Source organism: Bombus vosnesenskii, unplaced genomic scaffold (assembly GCF_011952255.1).
Source record: "Bombus vosnesenskii isolate JDL3184/JDL3185 unplaced genomic scaffold, Bvos_JDL3184-5_v1.1 scf7180000013263, whole genome shotgun sequence".
NCBI lineage: Eukaryota > Metazoa > Arthropoda > Insecta > Hymenoptera > Apidae > Bombus > Bombus vosnesenskii.
The window spans coordinates 8,651,962-8,678,375 of NW_022882923.1; the positions used below are offsets into that span (position 1 = coordinate 8,651,962).

The window sequence follows — 26,414 nt, forward strand, 5'->3', positions numbered from 1 at the left end:
GGATCTTCTACGAGAAAGTCGATTTTTCCGTCATCGGCGAGAACGACTTTCTGCGAGCACGAGAATCAAAATGTCCATGTATCTTGTTGCTAACCGATGGATATTAGTGTACATATACTCGATATAACATAGATCCCGTTTGTGTGAACAGATCTAGGGCTGAGTACGAGCGTAGCTGTTTCGACGATCCATGTAATTGGCGATCATCGAAACGGCTGACCACCACCACCACCACCACCACCACCACCACCATCCTTCCTTACTAGAAATATTTCGATAATAGAATCCGAAATGGACTTGAAATTGCTCTTTACAGTTCGAAGGTGAAAAGACGAAAGCGTTTCTCTGGTTCGGTCGCTTAAAACCGATCTGATCTTCTCCGATCGAAACCGATCGTTTCAGAATGAGAACGACGATCCATTGGAAATCGGTTTGTCTTCTAATTTCCCTGAGACTCGATCGGAGATCAAAGCGCTTGCGTCTTTCCGCTCTGTCCTTAGAATCCGATCAACGACCTGTAGAAGCTCGAACGAATTTCAGGTCTTTGGTTGCTCATAGTGTTCCCCTGGATTCCTTTATTAATATCCCGGAAAAACGAAGGATTCGAGTGTAACAGGAAATTTTCGACAGGGGCACCAATCCACTGGCGCCGGACGCGGTGGACTTGACGCAGCTGACCTCGGTCAGCGAGTGGCTGGCTTCCATCAAGATGTCACGGTACGCGGAGAGTTTCGAAAGATCCGGAGTGACTACCTTGGAGGCGGCCGCGCGCGTTACCGTGCAAGAGCTGACGGCGCTCGGGGTGACGTTGGTCGGACACCAGAAGAAGATAATGAACAGCGTGACAGCGCTCAGAGCACAGATGTCGGCCACTTCGCAAGGTTTTCTCGTTTAATCGCGTTGACGTTGCGACCGACGCAGGATTCGATTGCACGTTCCATCGACGAAACGCATCGTTCGTTCGAGAAGCTTTCGCGTCGATCATCCTCTGAACGGAATCGTACGAAGGCACGACGGTCCGGAGCATCGTCATCCTAGTCAGGGCGATAGACGTTTTCCTTCGAAGAGAAGGAACGTTCGTTCGCGAACGCGAGGCCACGAGCGACGGGAGAAGCGCGAAAAGACGCCGGAAGAGCCGAGCTCCGCCGCCAGTTTGGCAGAATCGGCGAGGAACCGCGTATCGCAGACATTCCAACGGTGAAAAAGCACCGGAGATCCGTTCGAGTTGCCGCCTCCCACGTCGGATGGAAGACGACGAAGTTCGACGCCGCTGCGACGGCGACTCGTCGAACCTAGCCTAACGAAACTAGCGCGAATCTTCTTCGACGGACGAACCACGTACGACGCATTTTTTACGAGACTATCGCGACGGGATCAACGCGCGACAAACGTGTATCGCGACTCCGCGAACGAGTCCGCCATCGACTTTCGTCTTTCTCTCGTTAGACAATTTTTCTCGCGCGCTGTCCAACACCGTGGATCGTGGCGTCGCGTCGAAAACAACCGAACTGCCACTGCACGATCACTGCCGTATGAAATTTAGAGAACGTCGCGCGACGAGCCGACCACGTCGATCTTACCCGGAAGCCGAACTTTTCCAACCTGTTCACCGTCGAGACTGCCCAGCGCGCCGAATCGTTGCTCACGCGTACGCGCAAGATCCGTCTTGCCACAGACTTTCTCGGTTTCTCGGTCCAAACGCTCTTCGCTGTCAACGAAAAGTCGCTGTCTCGTTTCACAGTGAGTTCCTAACGTACGCGGCGCGAATCGAACGGTGAACAGGTCCTGCAACGACTCGCACGATGCGTGCCGTCGAATGTCTCTACGGTACGGACCAATCGCGCGAACCAATAGACGGCCTAATAAAGTATCAACGAGCCCCGCGGCTTGCCCCTCGTTTCGTTCCTCCGTGCGAAAGTTTTCGAGCAACGATCGGTCGTACGAAACCGAAACGAAGATTCCACAGGTCTAACGATACGTTTGTAAGGTAGCCATTTACAGGAGGGAGAGAAATCGAGCAGGGTAACGCGTCCTCGCTGCGAGTCTGGCGCCGCGTTTTACGTCCCCACCCCCCCCGTGCAGCGAATATTTTCTAGCTCTTATCGATGAAGCTCGATCGATGTACAAACGCAGGGCGCGTGTTACGCGCGGCTCGCGCGACGCATGTAGATATACGAATACGAAAAGCGTTGCCATTCCGCTCCGCTTTTGCGAAACGATCGAACGAGCGACGGGTAATCGCGCTAGACTGAAAGCGAAATTGCCGGAAATTGCTCTAGATGTTAAATAACGCGACGACGAAGCTCGAAGAAAGGAGGATTCTTGCCTTCGCGTTACCTATATCATAAGTATATCGTTTATACGCGATTTGTATAGGTACCTGTCGATCAAAGGGAAGAGGGAACGAGTAACGAAACAGGAACATGTGCCAATAACGCGAAAACAGCGAGAGCCAGAGAGAGAGAGAGAGAGAGAGTGAAAGTGTGTGTGTGTGTGTGTGAGAGAGAGAGTGTGCGTGAACGAGGGAAAATGTTTTGCGCGAAAGGGGAAAGAAATGGCGCACGCTATCGCGCGTAATCGTCGATTGCGAGGAAAAATGGTCCCTATATTATTAAATATATTATTAAAAGAGAAATAGATTATACGGTGCGTAATGCGGGACAGATTTGTTGGGAACGATCGTGGAAGCGTGCAACGAGTAGCCGAAAGGAAAGAAACCGCGAGACGCGTCCCTCGACACCGTGAACATATCAAGCAGTTTAAAAGAAAGATTTAAAAAAGGACGATGAAAGCGCGAGAAGGAGCGTGGCGGGTAAATTTTTCGAAGCAACGACGAGCGAAAGATGTTGGGCGCGAGGTCGATGCGGAAAAGTTTTCGCGACGACGCCGACGCGAAAACGGACACGCGGATTTACCTTTGTACGAGCGGTTTCCAATCGTTTCGCATCGCAGACGCAACGTCCGTGCCGCAGCGTGCGCGCGTAGCGATAACATCCGATAAATAATAGCGACGATGGATGGTGGTCCGTGTCTTTTGTTGGATGCACGTTCGCTGATCGCAAAGACTGCTTGCCTCGCCAGACGGACGACGATCTGGCAGACGCCCGTTGAAACCGGCGAACGCTCGCGCGACCAAGTCGGCCGAGCCACGGGAAATTTGTATTCTTAATTTAACGAATTACGCTAGAGATATATAGTTGGGAAAAGGGAGCCGATGGACGCCACGATGGACGAAATTGCTGGCGCGCGAAAGAACGCGGAATAACTCGATTCGTTGGTTCGGCTGGATCCATCGGTGCGCGTCGCGCCTCTCCGTTAGGAGATCGTTACGCGAGATCGTTCCGTTTGGAACTGGAAAAACGCGAAGGGAGATGCTGGAGGGTCCGGTTCGGTCCGCGTTCCGTTTCGCGTTGAAGGGCGAAAGGTCGCGTGGCGAACGCGCACCCTCCATTTAGGAGAGAAAGAGAACGAGAAGCTACTGAGAATGGCGACGATTAAGAAGCAATAAGCGAATACACGCAAATGCAGATTTTTATATAGAGAATGTTAACAAATTTCAGAAAATATTAATTATCGATAGCGCTATCTTCCTAAATGTTCGTATTAAAAGTTAAACGAGAAGCAAAAGGTAAAGCGTGAGACTTTGAGGACAAAGTCGGGTGGAGTCCCAACCGAATCGAGACGGAGGAGAAACGGCGCGCGACGATACGACGTCGCAGCGTGGCGTTCGGACGAATTTTTAGAAATACGAAAAACCGATCGAACGAGAGGGAAATTTCGGCCGGGACTCCGCCAGAGGAGAAAAAAAGAGAGAAAGAAGATTTTAAAAACTTTCAGCTGTAACTATTTGTGTCTAGCGACGAACCTGCGAGTGCGACCTGAAGTTTTGAGAATGTCGATAGTTTCAGTGAATTAATATTTAGATTTCATAGATCTCTGTCGATATTACACGATCGTAGGCACGAAACGAGCAGAAGATAATTAGTTAGAGCGTAAAAGATATCTTATTAGAGACCTTTTCCATTTCACTTGAGTCTTTCGCGTTCGAACCTGCCTACAGCCTGTCTCTGTTTCTCGAGTCTTTTCGATCGCATTTCCTCTTCTTCTTCTTCTTCTTCTTCTTCTTCTTCTATTTCTACTTCTACTTCTACTTCTTCGAGAACCACGTCATTTGCGTACTTTGATTCCCTGTATTTTCCACTCTCCGATTCTAATACGCAGGGCGCTTCTTATTTTGTAAGAGACGAGAATTCAAGGTGCGAAAACGTCGAGAGAAGGAAAAGCGATAGGAAAAATAATTGCGTAATCCGAATCAAAATTTACTTCGATTCACGCCCACGACGCTTCAATTGCGTTTCCTCTCCTATCGTTTTCCTTTATATTCGCCTTCTTTCCTTTATTTTTAGTTACGATTGTATCGATACTTTTTCTTTTTTTTTTTTTTTTTCTTTTTCTTTTAAGTAATCGTTACTCTTTCTAACGAGGAAACGCAGCGACGAGCAAACGAATGAGAAATCGTTGAACACATCCTCCTCGGACGCTCCTTTACTTAAATACTTTTACTCGATTAACGCTTCTGTACTACTATTTATTAAAAACAAAGAAAGCCTTATTTATTGTTTAGAGATCAGACTAAATTAAAAAAAAAAAAAAAGAAAGGACGTTCTAACCGTGGTAGGTTATCTATTTACCTTACTAGAATCGTACGAAAGGGGACGAAAGAAAGATAAGAGAAGAAAAACAGATCATTATTTTCCTTACTTCGCTGTTTTCGAAAAACTCTGACCGCCGTATGAAAAGAGACGAAAGGATAAAAGAAAAAAAAAGCGAGATACAGCATCATGGATACGATCGTCGAGTCTCTAAGCAGTTATGTTATCGATTAGTTAAGCGTTTTTTAAGCGATCTACGTGCACATCGTTCGATTCTCTTTTCGATTCGTTTCCCAACTTTTTTTTCTTTTTTCTTTTGCCTTTTTAACAGTCTGTTTAACAGCGAACTTTGTCAAAGTACCTGCTTCGGAAACGAAAAGCAAACAAAAAAAAAAAAAAAGATAAAATAAAGAAAGAAGAAAACATATATTAAATTCGCGAGAAGACAAAGCACACAGGTACCGTCCCGTATATATTATAAATAGCTCATCTACTATCATGTACACGCATCATAATTTATGTATACTCATCGAACTGAGTTTTTACGATAAATTGGTTCAGCGAATCACCATCGTGTGTCCTCGATTCATTGTATAAAACGAAAGAAGCGACAAAGCGCGACAGATGCAATAAGAGAGTTAATGTCGACAAATTTTGGAACGTGTCTAAAAACATTTTTCCTATGGTGTTGTCAAGACGATGTTGAATGTAAATAAGATATAATAAATAATATACCTTATACGATGTAAAACAACCACCAGTCATTCTTACCCGACCCATTGGAACCGAACGAGTTCCATTCGTTTACATTGTCCGATTTCCTTTCCTTAACTCGGCGATCGTTAAAAATTAAGGCTATGGAATCTTTTACGCAACCGTAAGAAGCTCAAAGATACAAAATTGCATAGAATTCCACTCTTCATCGGTCGATTCTAAAGCTGTACGAAATTGCTGTAAAAAAAGGAGCGATTAATCGTCCAGTTCGATGGATCTTTGGTGTAAGAAGGGAACATGTAGCTGTCCTTGTCGCGCAATATCGCGTTCCTCGTCTACGACCACTTACTTGATATGCTGCCATCTATCGAACTCGGTTCGAATCGCGAAAAAGTAACAGGAACATAGAACGTGCGAAGAGGTATCTCGCCTCTTGTTAGACAAGGAGCGTACTACTGTGCGACAAGGACAGACTTATGCCGTGTGAAAGACAAGTTCTTGTCCGCGAACAAACTAGGATTGCCATCTATCCCGGCACACTCCAACTTCGTGTTCCAGCTTCGTCACACAGATGACAGCGCGTGGTTTGTCCGTAGACAAGGAGTGCGATATTGCGCGACATGGACAGACATCTCCCTCTAATCCGGCTAATGTTCGCTAATTACTATCTATCCGAGAAATATTCGTGTACTTTTGAAGTCGTCGAATAATTAAGGATCGTTTGACAGATTTGGAGACGTACGTCTGTACTTATCGCGCGGTGGTGCGCTCCTTGTCTAACAGAAGGTAAGACACCTCCTCGCACATTGTATGCTCTTGTTACTTTCTCGCAGTTCCAACCGGATCCGATAGATGACGATCCTAGTCGTAAGCAAGGACCGCGTTACTGTGGGACAAGGACAGACAGACGTCTGCTTCTATTTCGTCGAATTTTGGATAATTATTCTTTTTTTGGGAAAAATTGTTGCAGTCCTGGAAGTAGAATAAAGCGTAGACGCCGGAAGTGTAGACGTGGAATATTCTCAAATAGTTGTGCGGTGGAGTGGAAGAGTTGTGTTAGACAAGGAGCACGATAGTGCGCGCGCGACAAAGACAACAGTAACAGTTGGTTCCACCTTTTTCGTTCTAAATTACAATGATAATTTTAATCTTGTAACTGGTACTTAATATTTATTTCAAAATGCGTGATATATAATAAAAATGTGTAATATGTAATATATAATAAAATAAATAAAAAGAAGCCAACCAAGTGTTCAACATTGCTTAACTTTAGCAGTCGAACGGGAACGTTTAAAGAGAGTAATTTCTGTGTAAATTTCTGTCCCTCCTTATGACTCTACTCTCTAACTTAAGATTTATCTAGCCTAATGCCTTCGTGTTAAATATTATCACCTAAATTTGGTACTCGCATATCTGTTTAATTATTTTGTTCTGATTTTAATTTTACACGAAGGTCTGTTAAAACCTGCTTTGTGTAAAAACATTCTCAATGTGTTTCGCCCTTTGCACCGTGCATACTAGATTTGAATACATTAAAAAAGAATCCCTTGATCTAATATTTCTCTGGTATGCTTTTCGTTTATGGCGAAATATTTCTACTTATTTAGCGCTAGAGGGCAGTGCTGTTTCGAGATCACGCTTGCGTACAATAAAATTGCCCGATATTGTCGTTTCCTTTTCCGCTTGGATCTACTAAAGGTTCGTTCGAATTTTATATTTTACTTTAATACCCGTAATATCCAGATTAATCCTTGAAAACGAAGTTGTTTTTGCAATTGCTCTGAAATCGATGCTCTTTAACGATATAATTTATTATCATATGAACGAACCTTTCTGCTAAGAAACGAATATATATTTCAGAAGCAAAATGGTACAGCGACTAACCTACCGACGTCGATTGTCATACAATACAAAGAGTAACAGGAGACGCGTGTAAGTATCTGGTTTCTTTAAAATATAACTAGTGTATTATTGCATTAGACACGTTATTGTATTATATTTACGTTGTTAAAAATTTCCTATAGAACTTCGAAGAATATAAACATTTGATCATTTGAGGTTATGTTTTGGTTTACTTTTACACGTGAAATTCACATGTGCCCTATTTAAAGTCGCATAATAGTGTTTTCATCGAATATAAAATAACATTTTCCTTTAATTATACGCTACTTTAATCGGTTCATTAAAAACAAAATATTTCACTACGCAACGAGTAGATAGTGTTTCACTGTCAAATTGCGTCTGAGAAATAGTGACAGTATTATAAATTTACAGTGTGCGTACTCCCGGAGGAAAATTAGTATATCAATATCTTAAGAAACCCAAGAAGATACCAAGATGCGGTCAATGCAAAGACAAATTGAGGGGTATTCAACCAGCCAGACCTATGGAAAGGTCACGAATGTGCAGACGAAAAAAGACTGTCAAACGTGTATATGGTGGCGTTCTTTGTCACAAATGCGTCAAAGAAAGGTATAATTCGATTTCCTTTATTTACGTGAGATAACTATCTGAACTATTCGTTATTCTTCTGGACCTTTGTTTGTAGAATCGTTCGTGCTTTCCTCATTGAAGAACAGAAGATTGTCATAAAGGTGATGAAAACACATGCGTTTGCAAAATTGAAGAAAGCAGAAAAATAATTTTTCTTTTTAATAATTAAATAAAATATATTTAAAAGGACAATGTGGCGCGAATTATTTTCTTATAACTATAACAGTTACTTCGCATCTGCGCTTTTTTCTTTTCTTTTGTTTACCATATATTGATACATGTGTATTCACGTAGTTGTAAAACATTATAGTTTGAAGAGTCTATCATCGATCGAGACTATCGACTATCAATATCAAATGTTTCAAAATTCTTTCAAAATTTAAAGCATAAAGGTATACGATATATTGCCATTACTCGTTTCATCATTCGTCTACATATTACTTATACACGATCTTTTTCTTAATTACAAAATATACCCTGTTCCGTTTTCTATTCTTATGATTAAAGATCTTTGGAAGAAAATAATTTGAATTTTATCATCAGTAAACGAAATGTAATCGATATAAAAGAAGTAAAACTGTGGAGTGTATGAGCAAGGAACTTGTTGAAAGACACATAGCAAATGAAGAAAGAAACCAGTTCCTCGTGTATCGACTGAATCGGTTGTACCTATTTCCTCTTCGAAAAAGAGGCAAGGGCCTGGATTCTCGAAAATGATTTCGCGAAGGTAGTTCGGAACACTGACGAAGAGGAGCTTCCCAAAGATCATCCTTCCATGATGCTAAAAGCAGAGTGTAATCCCCTCTCCAATCGAGACCAATTCTTGCTTTAAATTTCAAAGTTGCAGGAGCTTGGAAACCCGTACGGAACATGCAATTTTTTGACCATATACCCGCTTCGTTTCTTATACGTTTAAGTTCTTTCGTAGTTCCTTCGCAACTGGTCGATACCATATTGCTAAGAGGTATTAATAAACTTTCGAGAATTCGTAATTCTAATTCAGTCGTTCCAGAAAGTAAGGTGTTATCTTTCTGGATCTGAAAAGCATCAACGGTGGATTCCTGTTTCTGAATCTTCATCTTTTGCCTTCGTTTTGATTCCAATATGTTCAATTCTTCTGTATCTTGAAATAAATGACGATAAACGTTCAACTTTAGATTTTTCTGAATTCTTTCCAAATCTTCCGTATTGAGTGTCTTTACGTTTGAGTTTTTAACATCTCGTCTTTGTCGAACAGCACGTTGAACATAAGTTCCTGCCGCGTTAATCGAATACAACGAATTGGAACATGCGGAATCACCATAGTAATTCCAACGCGCGAACCACCTGCTATTATCGGAATAAATCCGAAAGAATCTCTTAGACCAAAATCCTCCATCGATGCTTTCACATCTAACACTTAACCAAAGACCGCCGATCACTGCTGGAAGTGGTGGTGCTTGATGAAATAAAGGTGGACTGTACTCCGTTGCGCGATATACACTTCCACAAATCGGACAGTCAGTAGCCTGCGATATTAAAAACATTCCGATTAAAGTTATTAGATAAATTGCGTTATCGATAAGTAAACTGCGGATATCTGTGTAAAATTCATATTTTTATAAATTCAATTAAAGGAATGGAAGCTAAGAACACAAGAGAACTGCTTTATGCCATTCCTTGTCTATCGATAAAGCATACTTGCCGTATCGGCGCGTAGCAAGGATGTAGATTGCAAACGTTTCGGCTTTTGTTGTGTTTTCTGAGAACGGGCATTTCGAGCAACTCCACCAAGTAATAGTTCGATCCTTTCACGCATCTTACTTTTACCGATCGCTTCGCTCTTCGTAACGATATTAGGTCTTTTTATTTCAACTCGGAGTACATTTAATTCCGAGAAATCGATTTCGAACGATTCCAAACAATTCATCGTATGCTGTTTTTTCGGCCGTAATAGACGACTTTGAAGAGAATTATAATTCAAATCGTACATATTTAAGTCTGTGGGTGATGAAAAATTCATGGATCGTTCGTAAATGAGTTGCGCTAGATAAGGACGCCACTTTGTTTCGGTGCCGCCGCAACTTGCGTTCATGATACGTCCAAATTTATGAGCAACCTGATAATTTAATTTAAAAGTATAAAAACTCTGTGTCGCTTGATCTTGCATCCTGCAACATCGAAAGAACACTTCATCTACCTACCTGTCTATTAAGTGGTATCAAGTAAACCGAATCCAATTGTACGCTAGTTTCCGTAGCACCAGGAATTGCGATAGATGGGGATAAAATCTTAACGGAACCGCGTGCTACGACAGTATACGTTGCGATGCTGCATGACTCTTCGTCGTAATGATATTGTAATAGAAGAAACGAGTCGTTCTTAAAAAAATTATACTTCCTTATGATATATTTTGGACCAGCTCGTATTTCACACCTGAAGAAACAATAATGTCGATTTTGATGTCGAAAACATTCGTAATAAATTCAAGATGCAGCCAAGTTTATCCCTCTCTGGATGAATTTTTTGTGAAATAATGAATATAATAATATGAATGATAAAACGCTCAAACTCCAAATAATTAAATTTAATTTAATTTTTTAAATGAGATATGCAGTCCCATTTGCAATAAGATGCTACGTTCTGACAGATCTCAATAATGTTCAAGAAATTACAATTAGACTATGGGTGTTAATGTGTTTATGAGGAATTTAAAGATATAAAAATGCACAAAACGTATATGATAAATTAAAGTATACGAAGTATTATAATATGCGTAACCATTTTAAAAGTTATCGTAATGGTATGTATTATCCCATTGATTCCGAAAGGGCAAAAAGTATTATAGAAATATTTACTCGTGGGATATCCACGTCGAATGCAGTCTAGATGGTGTATTATCGGTAACAGCTGCTTTGTCATCAGAATCAATTCTTTTCATCATCATTTCGCAATTATCATTCTCCGTCTCGGATTCTAGAGAAACTGTATAATCGAACCCTAAGAATAAAGAGAACGTAGAGCAAAAGATCAAATGATTTCAAAGGTTTCAACGATCCTGACAAAATTATAATCTCGTGACAAAGAAAATGTGAAGGAGACGATAAAATTTTATGTTCTGCCGCATTTACGTTTCCACACCCGTCTTTTTCTGTCTTTTCGATTGGTATTCCAATCGGATCGACAGCGAGATACGATGAACTTCGTGATGTTATGCAGCTGCCCAAGGTACGCGTATCAATCAGAAGTAGAAGAATGTTAAGTAAATTTTAAAAAAGATCTCAATATAAGAGTTGATCTCGTTATGATAAATGATAAAATTAATCGTTGGAATAACACCATCTATGAAATATGCTTCAATTAACTTACCTATAAACAGGCATAAAAAAGGAACAGTGATCAACGGTTGCATTCTTGATCACAGCGAAAGTTTACAGGATAAGATATTTTATTTATCAGCGAAAATAAATTTTGCTGAGATGGAAATTTTTTTACACCAACCTAGACAAAAATATGAATAAATTATACTCTTATTTTAAAAATTATACTAATCTGCTAAAAAATTGCTTTGTTATCTTAAAACTCCTTCTGAATGATCTGGACGAACTCAAGTATTGTTCAAGTCACCCTCAATATATATAGCTTTATCCCTTCCCGACCTTCTTCGTCCAACTGAGTAGTGGACATAAGTGGTAGATGTATCTACTATCTACAATGTTAAGCATTTAATTTGCATTTACGTGTTGAAAGAAAAATTGAATTTAAATTGGTCGAGTTTAATTCGAGTAGCACTGATAAGATTCTTAATTATCAAATATTTCTCTGCCTATGATAGTATTTAAAAAAAAAGATTTCTCTGTAGTATATTTATCCTTTTCCTTATCCAGTTTTCAAAATAATATTAATGATAGTTGATAATTAATCGCGCCGATTAAACTTTATTTAAAAATGATAGGATTTAATAAAATTCCAATATATCTTGCAAAAGTGTTTTAGGAATCTTCTACTTAAATACTTTGTTGAAAGAATTAAAAACGATATAAGTAATTCATATGAATCATTATTTTTTAAATTAAGAACTGAACATAGTACGTGTTTCAGAATACGGGGGCGTTGTATTTTGCTTGCTAGAGATGGCAGAATAAACTAACCTATTTGGATTTCACAACTTATTTCTATAATAACAATTGAATTCTATTATTTTATCATCCGAGTGAAAATATTTTAATATAAAATTAAAAATTGAGATTATTGAAAAAATATATTCAGTGTCATTAATGAAGATGTCGAAACTTCAAAACCAAACGTTAATTACAAGTGAAATGTATGCCATTTCGTTTTGAGTCTTCGAGCACGTGATTAAAAAAAAATTGTTTTAATAAGTTCGAGATGGCAAAACTTTTTTCGTATTATACGCTATGTCCGCTTATCGATCAACAAAATTTGTTAGGTGTTGAAAGAGATTCGGATAGCGGGTGTGCAATCGTAACATTAGGGAGAAATATTGTAATTCGGTATAAGGTAAATTATTATATTAATAACATTTGTTTATATTACAATCAATCAATTTTCTGTTAACTATAAGTGATATAATGTGTTTTACAGCTACAGGATTTAAAACAATTGAGTAGTTGGACCAGTAAAGATCGACTAACGACGCAAGTTATTTATGATGAAACAACTTGTCAGTATGCTGCGGTATTTAATGAAAAAAAAATACGTCTTTGGACTGCCGAAGAAACAGATTTAAATAGCATCAAAGGCTATAAGTTTCAGTCTCCTTTGCATACCATTGTTACATGTGAAGACTGTCCACCTGTATTGGTACGCAAGGACGGAGCTAGTGCTTCACTAGAAACAGCTATACAAAACAGAAAATCTTGGTCCAAAGAAGGATTATTAAACGTCAATGAAAAAATTTTAGATTGTTATTTGATCCGTACTGGTGACAAAATAAGTTTGTGTATGTTAACTGAAATTGAAGGAACTTATAACTGTGTTATAGTTAAACTTAACAATGATACCTATTCTGAAGAAACAAATTGTGTCAAAAGATTGGAGTTGAAGCGAAGATCGGAAGAGTTAGTTGGTCATGCTGTATTGCAAGCTAAAAACATAGCTTGTCTTCTAACATTGTGTAAGTGTAAATGTTGTTCTTAGATCTTTAATCCCTTTTAAAATTATGCGTATTTTATATTTATTTTCTGCTTTCAGGGTCGCATGGTAGATTGTATAGTCATCCTTTAATGGAAACAAACAACGAAGCTGCTTTAAGTACATTAATTGGTATTATCAATAACATTAATACCAAACATCCAGTAGTTATGACATCTCTAAATGAGGCAACTGTGGCAGTTTATGGGGCTGATGTTTCTGAAGAGGGGGCTGTGTTAATGATTTATAATGTACAATTTAAACTGATACAAGCTGCTCAAAAATTAAAATTGTATACAAAAGATGCAAAGCTGTGGAAAATCGAGGACAAGTTGTTGCTTGCTGCTAATAAACATTTAGCGATTGCTCCTTATCATCTTGCTCCTCAAAAAATAGCAACTTTGCTTGGATCATCTTTGAATTTCAGAAATGATGATGAGAATACAGATAATAATGAGATTGTTGTAATACAAGAATCAACAGTAGCACAATGGGAAAAGAACGGATCAACTATTATTAAACAACCAATGCAAAAGCTTTCAAAAAAGCTTTCTAAACAAATATCGTCTTATATACACGAAGGATTGAGCGATGCCGCGATACAAGAAATATTGATTCCGGAGTTAATCGAGTCGAAAAATGTTGAAGCAATTATATGGTGTTTGAATAATTTGAAAGATTTACCAGAAAAGTTACTAATCGACCTCTTAATATTTTCGTTAAGAAATCCTGATGAAACGTTTTTACCTTTACAAAATGGCACAACCGATGATTTCTCAACTGTCAGAAACCCACATTCAAGAAATGATTTTCTTGATAAAATTTTTAGTCTTACTTATTCCGACATTTCTTTGTCGTCTTATCTTAGGAGCGGTTTAAATTTTGATGAAATACTTCGATTATTGCAATATTTAATACAAAAATTGGACACTCAAGATTTTTGTCATGATGTTATACAGCAACCAACTGACAAACAATTATATGAATGGTCTAGTCTTTTGTTAGAGTCTCATTATCAACATTACGTGTTATCACGAGATCCAGAAGTTTCGGTGCTACTTAATAAACTCAGTTATATTTTAGACGACCATGTAAGTTCACACAAAATAGTGTAATTGCTTTAATAATTGTTCAATAAGTATTTTGTCTTCTTTATTGACCTTCGTTAATTCATTTTCAAAATTTCTTTGCAGTTGCAAGTATTCAAGGATATGGAAAATATGAGGCCCATTTTAAAAAGAACGATTAGTGGCAAGTCATCGAAATCATTACAAAAAAATCGTAACAAGTTTTATACGATAGAAGAAATAAAACTCTATTAAAATACAAAGTTTCCATTCATAATTTACACGTACATATGCAAACATTTTTAACATTGATAGTTTCTTTCATTACCATTGATGTGTAAATGAAATTGTAAAATATTTTCATATATAAATATGTATATATAAACGACAAATTTAATAACACATACGCCGTTAAAACATATAAAAAGTAAAACTGGAAATAAAGAATTTTTATTTTTATTCATATCTACAGAGTTACACAGTTACTGAAACAAAATGCACATGGATATTAAATATCTCGTGCCGATTGGGATTGGTAACTTTCATATATCTTAATCTCAATCTTCACAATTTTGGAAAGAACTGGTATCAATTTCGTGTCATTTCTGTCTTCGAACGAAAAGCTACTAAGTTTATTTTAATTCATCAAGATATGGTACAGTTTTCAAATTACCAAGGGAAGCTATAGATAATTTTCCTTTGACAAGTTTGTCAGCCACCTGGAAAATATTTGTTGTTAATGTAACAAGTACAGTTGAAGAATATAAAAAACGTATTATAACCTGCAAATAAAAATTATATTATTGATATACGCACAGTTTTAACATCAGACGTGGAAACTTTATCAATGGCATTAGCTATTGATACTGGTGAGGAGACTTGCCCTTTAAGCAGAGCTTGTTGTTGCATACTTTCCAATAAACAAAGTGCATTATCAGCTGCATCCAAAACTTCAGTTTTTAATATATTTTTACCACGAGCAACCTCACTTTCAGATATTTTTAAAGATTTCAACCATTCGACAGCTTCTTTTGTCAACTATAGTAACGTGAAAATTAATATTAAAATAATATTTATTATAATTATAAAATTCTGTACCACTTACAGATCCTACTACATTGGATGTTGAACATAATACGACACCGAAAAGTCCTGAATCAGTATAGCTAGCATTAAAGGTTGATAAGCCAAATGGCTCTGATCCTGCAATACCCGAAAGTTGTTTCTGTAACGAACTTGGACTACATCCCCACTTAACTCTCGGTCCGTTACCGGATGCTCTTTGCAGTATTGCACATGCTAAAGCTTCTTTCTCATTTTTTAACGATACACCTTCTACAGCTATTGCTACACTAGTTAAACTTGATGTAGTTTCTTTACGAACTTCTCCAGCATAATATTTGGTTGGTTCATTTGCATTATCTGCTGATTCAACACTTAAATTTGATCCCAAAGCACTAAGTTCTGCTAATGAAACACCAGTGCCAACAACTGCGCATCTAGGTGCAGTACACCAAGTATTGACAAAATGTAATAGCTTTAAATAAGAAATAGAATATACTTGAGCAATAAGGACATGTCATTATTTGTCAAAGTTATTTTATGATAATTGTACTTACACCTTCCGAATTAATTTTGCCTACTTGATGTTCTGGAGAAAATAGAGAATATCCAAGTCCACTACGATAAGCTGCTTTATGCAATAATTCAATTACCAAAGCTGCATCAGATAAGGAACCAAGTTCATATTTTAATCGAGGCAACTGATCCTGTACTTCCCATGGTTTAAAGATCTGCTTAGTAGCAGCACATTCTAGATATTGAAGAGTATCTGCCCTATTGATAAAAAGGAAATGGTATATAGTGAAAGGTTTATTTTAACGCTAATAACAAAACAACATAAAAGAAACTTTACAGATTGTCTCTAGTGATCTGCAATGTGTACGCTATACTTTCACGATCAAGAGTGGTTATTAAATTTCCACCATGCTGTTGAATATTCCTTGTTATGGCAAAAGCACTTGAAACAGAGGTACCTAATCCTGCAGCTATCCGTAAATGATGTGCTGTACCTTGTGTATCATAAGTTTCATTTCTTGATCCAGCTCTATACATTAAATACTCATATGACGAAAGAAATATTACAATCAACATATGTGAACAATTTTTTTAGATTTCAAATACCTGAAAACAATGGACACCTGTGCAATTGGAGAATTGTTATCATAAGCAGCAATAGTAACTTTATTGTTTAAAACTTTAATTTCAGGAGTTGCTGTAGAAGAACTTGGTGCGGTTGCTGCAACTGCATAATGTCTGACCTAATACATAATAAAATTTGTTTTTAATCTTAATAAACAGTTACCTTAATGTTTCTAAATCTCTTTAATAGAAGATTTCGAAGTTTTAGAAGAGTAAACCATTCTCAAAATGTACTTATAGTTAAAGAAGGCTGTTGTAAAAATGACCATTGAAAAGTTATAAGAGGGAAAAAAATTGAAGTTTAATTACAAAAAGAAGATTTTAGTTTTTTTTTTATAGTTTTAACTATTTAATATAGTTAATTAATAGCTTGGCCTATGTAACCAGTACGACAGAAATTGACATTCAGAACAGTATCAAGTCGTTTACATAACAGCTAAATGACTGATCTTATTTTAATGAATACGAAACGACGTCAATTAACAATTAAAAGATAGAGAAAAGAGAATTATTATTACCGCAGGACTACGTAGCAAAGAAGACCGCATAACTGAGCTAACCATCTCCTCGTTTCCAGAAAACCTCTCTTTAAGAGGATAATATGAAATGGTACTGCTGAACTACAAGACTATAGATCGCAGTCAGCATATATCAGCTAACATATAGTTTCGTCAAGTGGGAACAACTCCTGTGATATCAATCGGTGTCGCTATGTTCAGCGAGCGCAGAATGCGCGTCAATTTAAATTATTTTAAATGAAAATACGATGATCAAATGAGGATAATAAATAATACTATAACTTTTCTTCTTTTCTGCATAGTTATTCTTATTATGATAATAGATACAAGAAGGAAATATAACTTTCGTTGTGATATTATTTTTATGGTTTATTCTATTAATTTTGCTTGCCATATTAAGAAATCCGATACAAATGTATTCCGTGTCATATTTGTACTCGTGAACATTGTTGTTTAAAGTTTTGTGTACTTGTAGCTAGTAGTATATAAATACACGAAGAAGGGAAGAAATTGTTATTTTCTTGGCTACTTCTGTTGTTCCTTATTTGAAAGGGAAGGAATAATATAAAATGTGTTAATACTAATTAAAAGCGAACAGGAAGCCCTAAATTGCAAAAACGCAATATACAATATAAAAGAAGAAAATATCAATGGTATTAATAAAAACATAAATAATTGATCGAAATTTACTTCTGAGATTAAAAACTTATAGTTGTATTATATAAAAAAGAAAAACGTGCAACGAACACACATCTATCCAATTATGTACATACTTGCATATATATATATATACGCAAACACTTACACACACACATACATACACATACGCTTGCATACATCATACATACATACATACAATTGTATATTTATACCTATCATTAATACTACGAGTATTTTTATTTAATACAAAATAATCGGTGCGTTTATATTAAAACTGTACATATAGTGATAAACGTCCTTATTGATTTGGCACAGAGGTTGCACGATTTCTTATTCTTTGGTACTGGCAAACGATTCGTAAAGAAGATTTGAAAAAGCTGTAAACTACTTGTATGTGTGTGTGTGTGTGTATATGCATCTTAATATATATATGTACTCTGTAAATAAGTTTGATTGGTATCGTTACCAATCTTAATCAATGCTTATATTTATTTTAACAACATTTCAAAGATGAAAGAGTGTATTTTATGCAAATGAAATAATCGTTGCAATTTTTACGGTATCGACATTTGCAATGCCCAGGATATTATAATAATAACTAATATTACTTTAACATGAATGTAATATATGACTAGAACAAAAATGAACGTTTAAGTGTCATTATCACCATGTATAAATACACTTATAACTATCGTTAGGCAACTTGATTGATTTATTTCGCGGATTGTGATTTATCACAACTGATCAAAATCACAATTCACAATGTTTCCCGAGAGGTAAAAATTTTCACGTGCATTAATAATATCGCAGCTCTTCGTTCACTCCTTTATCCGATTATTTTCTTACCTTTGCATACGACAACCTGACTATGAATTCTTAATCTAAATTTAAAAACAAGAACGATGGTAGGAGAGACAACGTCGACGTCGTTGACTAATCGTCCGAAAAATACTGTTGCAAAAATTTATGGCAGCTACCGTTACATGTTACAAGTGTTAGAAATACTTTCTTGTCGATGAACAAGAAGTAGAAGAATATATATGTTGAAAGTTAAGTAACATTTTATGTGAAGTAGCAATTACCCCAAAAAATCTACCACCAGTTAACGAAAAGTATGATTACTATGTTCAAATTTTACATGATTATATGTATAAAAGAACATATGTAGTATAAATATATGTATGATCTGAGAAACTGAGAAGCTAATCTTTTTCTTCTAATCATGCATTGTACTTCTAATCGCAGAACGAATTTCTACAATTTTGTTCATAAATAGTTTAAAAAAATAAAGTTCACTCCAAAAATAATAGATACATGTCATTTTTTACTATACACTTTTACGATAATCACGTTCGACCGGTTGACTAATCCGACCATGTGCTTTAAACCACTCAAAAACTAGACAATCTAACATAACTGATTTTATTATATTTGTGCGCATCTCTGTTCCAGAGTTGTACTTTAATTTGAATGGTAAAGTTCTAGAAGTTTTTACTGTATCTAACGTTGACTTGAGTCCATTATTATATGTGTGCAAGAAAGATCAAATAAAGTTTCGACATTCAATAATTGGTCTCCGTCGTTTCTTATCTATAAGGGGCATTTAACAAGTTCCCGTACGTGGCGTCTGAGTTACCAACCAACGTATAACTCGTTCAAAGTAATCCTATGTTTGCCGCCGGAATTAATCTGTGACAGCTTCTTGCATTTTGGCGGCCGAGGAAAATTGATCTGCGATCATTTCAAGCTTTTTCAAACTTCCTCCAAGGGATAAAAGACACGAAGTTCACACGTAGAAGAGACCAAAATGGGTGCTTCAGAATTTTCCACTTCCTGTTCCGCAATTTATACCGAACATTTCCTAGGTGAGCATGAACTTTATCATGGAGAAGCACACCGTTGTTCAACTTTCTAAGACGTTTGATCTTGATCTGTCTGTGAAGCTTGCCTATGGTTTTGTAATACGTTACAACATTGATAGTCTGGTCATGTTCCAGTAACTAAAAGTTAGATATTACTCATGTCTATGTTGCGTATGGTGTGAAAACGACGCCACGAATGGAAACTTTTTGAATGATCCTCATAATTTAATATATAATTTAATATATAAAAGAATTTCACTTCGACTAGTTCACGGTCTTGAATTTTTATGATTCTGTGTAGAGAAAACGGAAACGAAACAGATTTAATATTATCTCGGAATATTGACATATATACCTTAGTGATATAGCATATTCTTTGATTATTTACGATTGAAATAGTTTTATAGCAAAAATTATATTGGAAAAGTTACTCGGTGGGTATTTTAATATGTTAGGTAAAGGTACTGAAATTCTCTGTATTAGTTAATAGTAACCGGAATAATGATGGTATCCTGGTCTTGGTGGATGATACGCAGCAGGACTTACAGGATAACTTGGATTGTACCCTGACAAGGAAGGTGGTGGAGGAGGGGAAGGTAGAATTCGCCCATCAACCGAGTCAGGTACAATATGTGGATTGCCAGAACCTGCGGGTTGAGGACTCGTTATTACCCGAGCACCGGATCCGTGTAAGTGATGTGGTCTTGAAAGAGTGAGATCTACAGTGTGACGTCCACCTGGTGTAAGATCTAAACTTACAACCCTGAGAACATCGCTATGAGGGTAGGGTGGAGGAGGAGGTGGAGGTGGTGGCGGCGGTGGAGGCGGTGGTGGAGGAGGAGGAGCTGGGGGAGGCGGTGGTGGTGGAGGAGGGGGCGGCGGTGGCGGTGGTGGAGGTGGTGGCGGTGGAGGAACTACTGCCGCCGAAGAACCAGATGTCACCTGAGAAGATACAGGAAGAGGAGTAGGTGATATCGAATAGCTTCCAGTCCTGCTAAGATCAACACTTTGTCTTTCTGCAATTTCATACAGATGATGATGATGATACCGTGCATTTTGTATCTGTACACCAAAAGTATGATGAAATCCTCTAGCAGACATATCCAAGCCCTGAAGCTCCCCGTTTAGAACAAGAGGCTCAAAGCTAGTTCTTTCTCTAGCGAACTCTTGGTCGAGAGAATCATATTTATATGATGTTGATAGATCCAACTGCATTGATTTCTCTTTCACGGAGAGACTGAGATTTTGCACAACTGAATCACCTTCATCACTAGATAAATTGTCCGCGGATACCTGATGATGATGATGGTGATGGTGGTGGTGATGGTGATGGTGCACGTCTTGATATCGGGGGTTTGGTGTTCCTGAAGGTGATACCAAGTCCTCTTGTTGAATATGTATATAACCGTTCGGCGAAGAAACACGTGGTATTTCTTCGTGATGTAAATACTGATCAATGTTATGTGTTCTTGGTGTACCGATGTAATCAACGGGCCGATGCAGTTGATAATCGACGTGTAAATGCGTGGGTGGTGTGTTTCGGCTATCTGGTGTAGGTGCAGGAGATATCAGTTCTTCTTGTTGTTGTATATAGGACTCTAAATGGTTTGGTGATCTCTGAGGTAATGGAGATTGTAGCTGACTGGATATTGAATAAAGATTTGTGTCGCGATCATTATCATCCAATATTGGACTAGTTACTGCTCCTATATCCCGCTCAGCAGCATCAAGGGCAGCTTCAACTAACAAGCTAGCATTCGCACTTTCAGTTCTTCTATAAACACTAAGTCCCAATTTAGCATTTTCTATAATATCTTGAGTCATATTATCTTGTCTTCTGGTATTGTTTGTCGATGATGATACTTTCTCATCAATTTCCTTCCGAGTATCTTCAAACTCGTAAGAATTTCCGGTAACAACACTTGTTGATAAATGAGGTATAGTATTAGATACCACTGTTACATCTGAGGAAATTGGAGGATTGAATTCACCAAGCCATTTTTTACTTCCTTTACTTTGTAATCTGGAAGTACTATATAGATCTGTTTCTGTGCGCACACCTTCTACTGTCGATTCCAAACCGCTTGACATTGACGCACCCATCGGAAGCGAAGACGTTGTAATTCGTGAATTATGTTCTATTTTATACTTGGATGTGGGACTTGTACCAAACTCGATTATACTCGAATGTGTAGAAATACTTGGCGTTTCAATTTTCAAGTCATTTTTGCTATCATCCACAGATATTTTATTATCGTTTTCTTGCTGAAATCATAAATTATAAAACGAATATTGTGATTCGAAACGATTTGATCTTACGAAAATGTATAAGACAAGATATATTTTGATGAAGAACAAACCTGAGAAGTTTTTCTACTAGGTCGCGGTGTTTTTCCACGACCAACATCTTCGACGAGTCCACCGCTATATGCATCAAAGGTATAGGCAACAGATCGTTCGATTTTTGGCATCATTTCTTCTGTAAGACCATGTACTTTTTTGTAATGAAATTGTAAACATTGTTTAGTCGTAAAAGCTGCTTTGCAACCATTTTCTTTACACCTGCAATTAAAAAAAAAAAGAACAAGCACTCAATATCGCATTTACTAAAGAAATACGAAATGAATTATCTACAGGAATATTGCGATCCTACTTGAATGGTTTTACTCCACTGTGTGTTAACATATGTATTTTGAGATTACTCTTATTTTGGAACATTTTTCCACATCGATCACAAGTCGCGGCACCAACTACGTCTTTATGATGAACTTCTTTCATATGACGTTGAAGAGCAGCACGAGATCCCAGAAGTTTTAGACATAATTTACATTGAAACTCCCGGAGCACCTCAGACATATCTAAACATTCATTTAAATTGAAAATAATCTTTATTGATAGATTTACATGCTGTACAAATGCTTACCGTTATGCATTCGTTTGATGTGCACTTTTAATTTTTGCGGCTGACAAAATTTACGACCACAAAAATCGCATAATGGCCTTGAACGTTGAGGATTTTGAGCACATCCATAAGTACGATGCATTTCAAGGTAATTCAAACGTAAAAAGAATTTTTTGCAATATTGACATTGATATGCACCTCGACCTGCGTGTAATTCCGCTGCGTGTTTCATAATATTATCCTTACCCAAAACAGCAGCTCCACATACCTAAAAATATGGAATAAATTCATATATCTATACATTTGTTCAAAAATACAAAATGCGAAACAGTCGATATAAAGCGTAATTCAAATTTCATCTACCTTACAATGATATTTTCTTATGGTTAAACTATAATTCGTGTCATGAAAAATGCAGCAATGTAACCGATAGTATATTGGATGGGCAAAATTTAAATTACATCCTCCACAATCTGGATAAATCAAAATAAAGTTAAACAAATGATATTCCTTGCTTATACTTAATTTATATTTTGAAAAGATGATACTATACTCGTTTTGTCTACTTTATTCTTCCGCGTCCATGCAGAAGATTGAGAGTCTGTCCAATACGTCAGCTCCATTCCTGACATAATATTCTGTGTAGTAACAAGGTGTAGTTCTCCCTGTTTTGTTATTACAGCTACGCTTCTTTCCTCTTTTGTTTCAGCAGGCCTAATATAACGAATCCAATTACTTTTTAATGGATTAGTAGTACTTATATACGAAGCTTTACCATCATTATCTATCTAAAAAAAGAGGAAAGAAGAACAATATTGTTTTATTATTGGAACATTTTAAGGATATATGTGTAATGATTAAAATAAATATAGTTTATACATACAAAAATAAAAAATATTGCATTGATTTTACCTCCCAAATGTGTCTCATGGGAAAATCATCAGGAATGTCCATTTCCCTAACTGGTTGTCCAACAAGAGGACCCAGTTTAACATGCATTGGAACAGAATTTTTTGCATATATACCAAGCCCATGTTCTGAATTGGTAATTTTTAATTCAAAACATTCAGGTAGAGAGTCTCTAGCATATAATGGTCGATCTAAATCTACAGTTAATTGCTTTTCCTCTTTCTGAGTTTTCATTTTAGTTTTACATTGTTCAGTTAATAAAGATTCATCATCTGATTCATTATTATCTTCTGTTATCTTTCCATATCCTTCAGACATAGGATCATCTGATTTTATAGCCTTTGAAACTTCCGTATTTTCTTTATGTTTATTTAACCAGCTTTCATATGATATAGAATCTGAAATAGCATATTGAGGTGTTATTAATGGGCAGGCATCTTGTAAGTGACGATTATTACATTCTTGGCAGAGCTTTATTTTAATGGCTAATCTCTGTGGCTCAGACATTAGGCTTTCAACATTTGTTTCATTTTGAAGCTTTTCAATTGTAATTGGAGTTGTACCATCTATTGTAGAACAAGCATTTTTATCTTCTTGCACAATTATTCCGTCTTGCGGTGCTTTCCGCACATCGTGATGTTTACGATTTTTATGTTCATTAGTGTGTTTGTGCCTTCTTCTCCTATGTTTATGTACAAAATCATCTACAATGTCCTCAGATGAATCTTCTTTTATATTTTCATCGTCGTCTTCGTCAGCATCATATTTCAATCGTTTTCGTTTCTTTTTCAATTTTCGATCTTCTATTTCTTGATCTGTATTTATGTTGATATTTGAACAACTAGAATTTGTATTGACATATACCATACCGCTTGGGCTGTTCTTGTCATCTTTTGTCTCACTAGATTGAATGTGAGAAACTATGGTGGATGTTGAATCTGTTACACTTGAGATTTGTTCTACTACATTTTCACCTACACTCTTAGCAACTGATGATGTTGCTAAACAATTAGACCTTGATTGCTCATTTTTGTCACCAACCATCATAATTCTTTCCACATCAACATCTCCAATATCATGATAAAGTACATTTTTGTTAATATTTACATTTGCTATATATTCTATGCTATCTATGTGTTCAGTCTTTGACATAACAGATTCAGCTGTCTTCGTACTAATACGAAGATTGTTTTTTAAATTTGACTTTGACTCTACTTCGCTAGCTGACCTGGAGTTGTCTTTTTTAAAGGAAATTTGTTCCTCATCTCCTGATGTTATATCACTAGAAGATCGTTTAATAGATTCTAGTGGCGAAACAATACTTTCAGTTTTAAAACGCCTTTTTCTTTTCCGTTTATCTTTATGATGTTTAGCTTTATTCTTATGATGCTTAGATCTTGAGCTACGCCGGACATGTACATCAGTATCATTGGACAATTTTGTTTGTGCTGTATCAACAGGAAGAGATTCAGATTCTACAACTGTGCCACTGCTTTGTTTCCTTAAACTTCGACGTACAAATTCTCTTGTATCTTCTATAAAATCTTCAGTCTGCATCGATTCTGTTTTGCTCTTTTTATCCTGATCCATTTCCTTTTCCTCTTCTCCATTACACTTAAGGTTGTGTCTATTAAACAAAAATATGCAGTTGAATGCACTGTAAAATATAGATATAAAGGAAGTGTTAAGTCACAATAGTGTCTCACAAAAGTTAGAAAGTGGGAATCAATTTAAGACAGAAAACGTTCAATGGTTACTAGTATTTTTATAAATATTAAGTGAAAATTAATTTACCTGAACATATTTCGTATTTGGAGTTAAATAAAATAGACATTTCTTCTGTATCGGTCGATCCGTGTTCTCAAAGAAAATCAAAATCAATGAAAATCAGTGTAATCGATAAAATTGACGACTATATTTTTAACGAATAAAAAATTATCGATTATTTTCACCCCTCTGACAGCAACCCCACAAGATGGCGATTCGAGGGAAAATTTGGACACGATAGAGGGGAAGTCCCGCTTTCGAGTGATACGTATGTTTAAGTATCGATTAAAACGGTTTTTATGGCACAGAACAAAATATTTTATAACGTCGGTCTAAATAAATTTTGATTGAAAACTAAGAAAGAGGTACATTTAATCTGTCACAAGCATCTATCTGGAATCCTACCTGGAAACAGATTCAGCAAGATCCAGCAAGTAAACTGCAACATCTTCATCCGTTGACAGACCTAAGCGTTTTTTAAGAGAAAGCCAACGTTTGCCGTTGGTAAGACCAATCCGGACGCTTAGAAAGTGTTTCGTTTTTGGTTCTGATGTGGTTCCAAGATTATTGCTTTTATGATAAGAACTTCTCGTTAACCCCGACTCTCTCACATGTCTAGTACTTTTCTTCGGCATAACTACATCGTAGATCTGCCGGTATTAAAGCGGCGAACTTGAAGCTACCGCGGAGGTCGCGCACCGATATTATCCTATCCTCTTTATGCTCACCGCCTGACCATCGCCGCCCACTCCACCCTTTCCGCCCACCCTAGTCACTCGCCACCCCGGCAATCACCCATCCACTAACACTCGCTAAATTTCTATTTCACTCTCTCTATTCTTTCGCTAGTCTACTTTCCTTCTCCATACCCCTTGTACCCCGTGACCACGATCTTCCTCTTTTATCGATCCTGTCGTTGCGCTTCATCACTGCAAACTTACACGCGTTCGATGTATGAACGCGTACTTACATGAGAATGCATGTATGTGAATATGCATGCACGATTGTGTACATTCCTGTGTTAGATGCATATAAATTTATATATAGTATACACACAGATAATACAAATATGTAACTTACGTTTTGTCTATATAATCATATATATGTAATTGTATGTGTATCGTGTATGATGAGTATATACATTTGTTCGTCTTCGTTATTAATTAGATGATTTTTTCTTATTTTACAATATTTAAATCAAATTTCTTGTTTATTAGTTTCATATTTATTCTGTTCCATAATTATGATTATAATGTTTGCAATTAATTGAACAATTTAAATATATATATAATAAGCTATAACATAAACAATGTAAATTATGTTTGAATGCACGTACAATAAGGCGTAAGGTTGTATTCCATAATTCATATTAATATGATAGGAAAGAATATACATATATGTACACGTGAATATTTCATAAATAATTTTTCAATTTACTCATTCTTATAACTGGTTCGATCAGTAAACGAACGATTTCTCTGGAATGCTGCTTCTTCTATTTGTTATATACGTACTTATCATATACGTTTCTTTTC

At 36.8% G+C, this 26,414-nt stretch overlaps 6 protein-coding genes across 22 annotated transcripts in view; 3 read left to right on the plus strand and 3 right to left on the minus strand.

The window, feature by feature from the left end:
- Positions 1 to 1,088, plus strand: part of LOC117231509 (ephrin type-A receptor 5) — a 59,737-nt gene extending 58,649 nt beyond the window's left edge. For 12 of the 15 annotated variants that reach the window (XM_033490072.1, XM_033490038.1, XM_033490114.1 and 9 more), the window contains one exon: positions 631 to 1,087. In XM_033490072.1, the coding sequence (XP_033345963.1) occupies positions 631 to 895 (265 nt within the window). In that variant the 3' untranslated portion in view covers positions 896 to 1,087. Of the gene's footprint in view, positions 1 to 630 lie in introns of all 15 variants that reach the window. The other 3 variants (XM_033490021.1, XM_033490028.1, XM_033490162.1) reach the window with 1 other exon arrangement.
- A 5,876-nt stretch (positions 1,089 to 6,964) lies between these two features.
- Positions 6,965 to 8,045, plus strand: LOC117232497 (60S ribosomal protein L34-like). The gene is made up of 4 exons (XM_033491877.1): positions 6,965 to 7,064; positions 7,227 to 7,298; positions 7,641 to 7,838; positions 7,915 to 8,045. The coding sequence occupies exons 2-4, from the start codon at positions 7,234 to 7,236 to the stop codon at positions 8,006 to 8,008; spliced, it is 357 nt and encodes a 118-aa protein (XP_033347768.1). The 5' UTR covers positions 6,965 to 7,064; positions 7,227 to 7,233; the 3' UTR covers positions 8,009 to 8,045.
- On the minus strand, positions 8,024 to 11,587 carry LOC117232491 (protein APCDD1-like). The gene is made up of 5 exons (XM_033491865.1): positions 11,208 to 11,587; positions 10,697 to 10,838; positions 10,043 to 10,274; positions 9,544 to 9,957; positions 8,024 to 9,367 (listed from the first exon to the last, which is right to left on the minus strand). The coding sequence occupies exons 1-5, from the start codon at positions 11,248 to 11,250 to the stop codon at positions 8,399 to 8,401; spliced, it is 1,800 nt and encodes a 599-aa protein (XP_033347756.1). The 5' UTR covers positions 11,251 to 11,587; the 3' UTR covers positions 8,024 to 8,398.
- A 362-nt stretch (positions 11,588 to 11,949) lies between these two features.
- LOC117231954 (nucleolar protein 11) lies at positions 11,950 to 14,666 on the plus strand. Its single transcript, XM_033490986.1, has 4 exons — positions 11,950 to 12,359; positions 12,444 to 12,975; positions 13,053 to 14,083; positions 14,186 to 14,666. Exons 1-4 carry the CDS (start codon positions 12,228 to 12,230, stop codon positions 14,312 to 14,314), a joined length of 1,824 nt encoding a protein of 607 aa, XP_033346877.1. The 5' UTR covers positions 11,950 to 12,227; the 3' UTR covers positions 14,315 to 14,666.
- On the minus strand, positions 14,488 to 16,934 carry LOC117231957 (cytochrome b-c1 complex subunit 2, mitochondrial). The gene is made up of 7 exons (XM_033491001.1): positions 16,780 to 16,934; positions 16,244 to 16,380; positions 15,975 to 16,166; positions 15,679 to 15,895; positions 15,165 to 15,596; positions 14,876 to 15,097; positions 14,488 to 14,778 (listed from the first exon to the last, which is right to left on the minus strand). Exons 1-7 carry the CDS (start codon positions 16,822 to 16,824, stop codon positions 14,692 to 14,694), a joined length of 1,332 nt encoding a protein of 443 aa, XP_033346892.1. The 5' UTR covers positions 16,825 to 16,934; the 3' UTR covers positions 14,488 to 14,691.
- Positions 16,935 to 18,005: 1,071 nt separating this feature from the next.
- Positions 18,006 to 26,097, minus strand: LOC117231925. 3 transcript variants are annotated; one of them, XM_033490919.1, is made up of 9 exons: positions 25,285 to 25,424; positions 24,907 to 24,972; positions 23,116 to 24,739; positions 22,757 to 22,991; positions 22,567 to 22,676; positions 22,225 to 22,471; positions 21,955 to 22,159; positions 21,662 to 21,863; positions 18,006 to 21,566 (listed from the first exon to the last, which is right to left on the minus strand). In XM_033490919.1, exons 2-9 carry the CDS (start codon positions 24,912 to 24,914, stop codon positions 19,785 to 19,787), a joined length of 4,413 nt encoding a protein of 1,470 aa, XP_033346810.1. In that variant the 5' UTR covers positions 24,915 to 24,972; positions 25,285 to 25,424; the 3' UTR covers positions 18,006 to 19,784. The 3 variants fall into 3 exon arrangements, with proteins under 3 accessions (XP_033346810.1, XP_033346799.1, XP_033346789.1); XM_033490908.1 differs by having other exon boundaries at positions 23,116 to 24,769; XM_033490898.1 differs by lacking the exon at positions 24,907 to 24,972 and having other exon boundaries at positions 25,285 to 26,097.
- Positions 26,098 to 26,414: the final 317 nt, after the last annotated feature.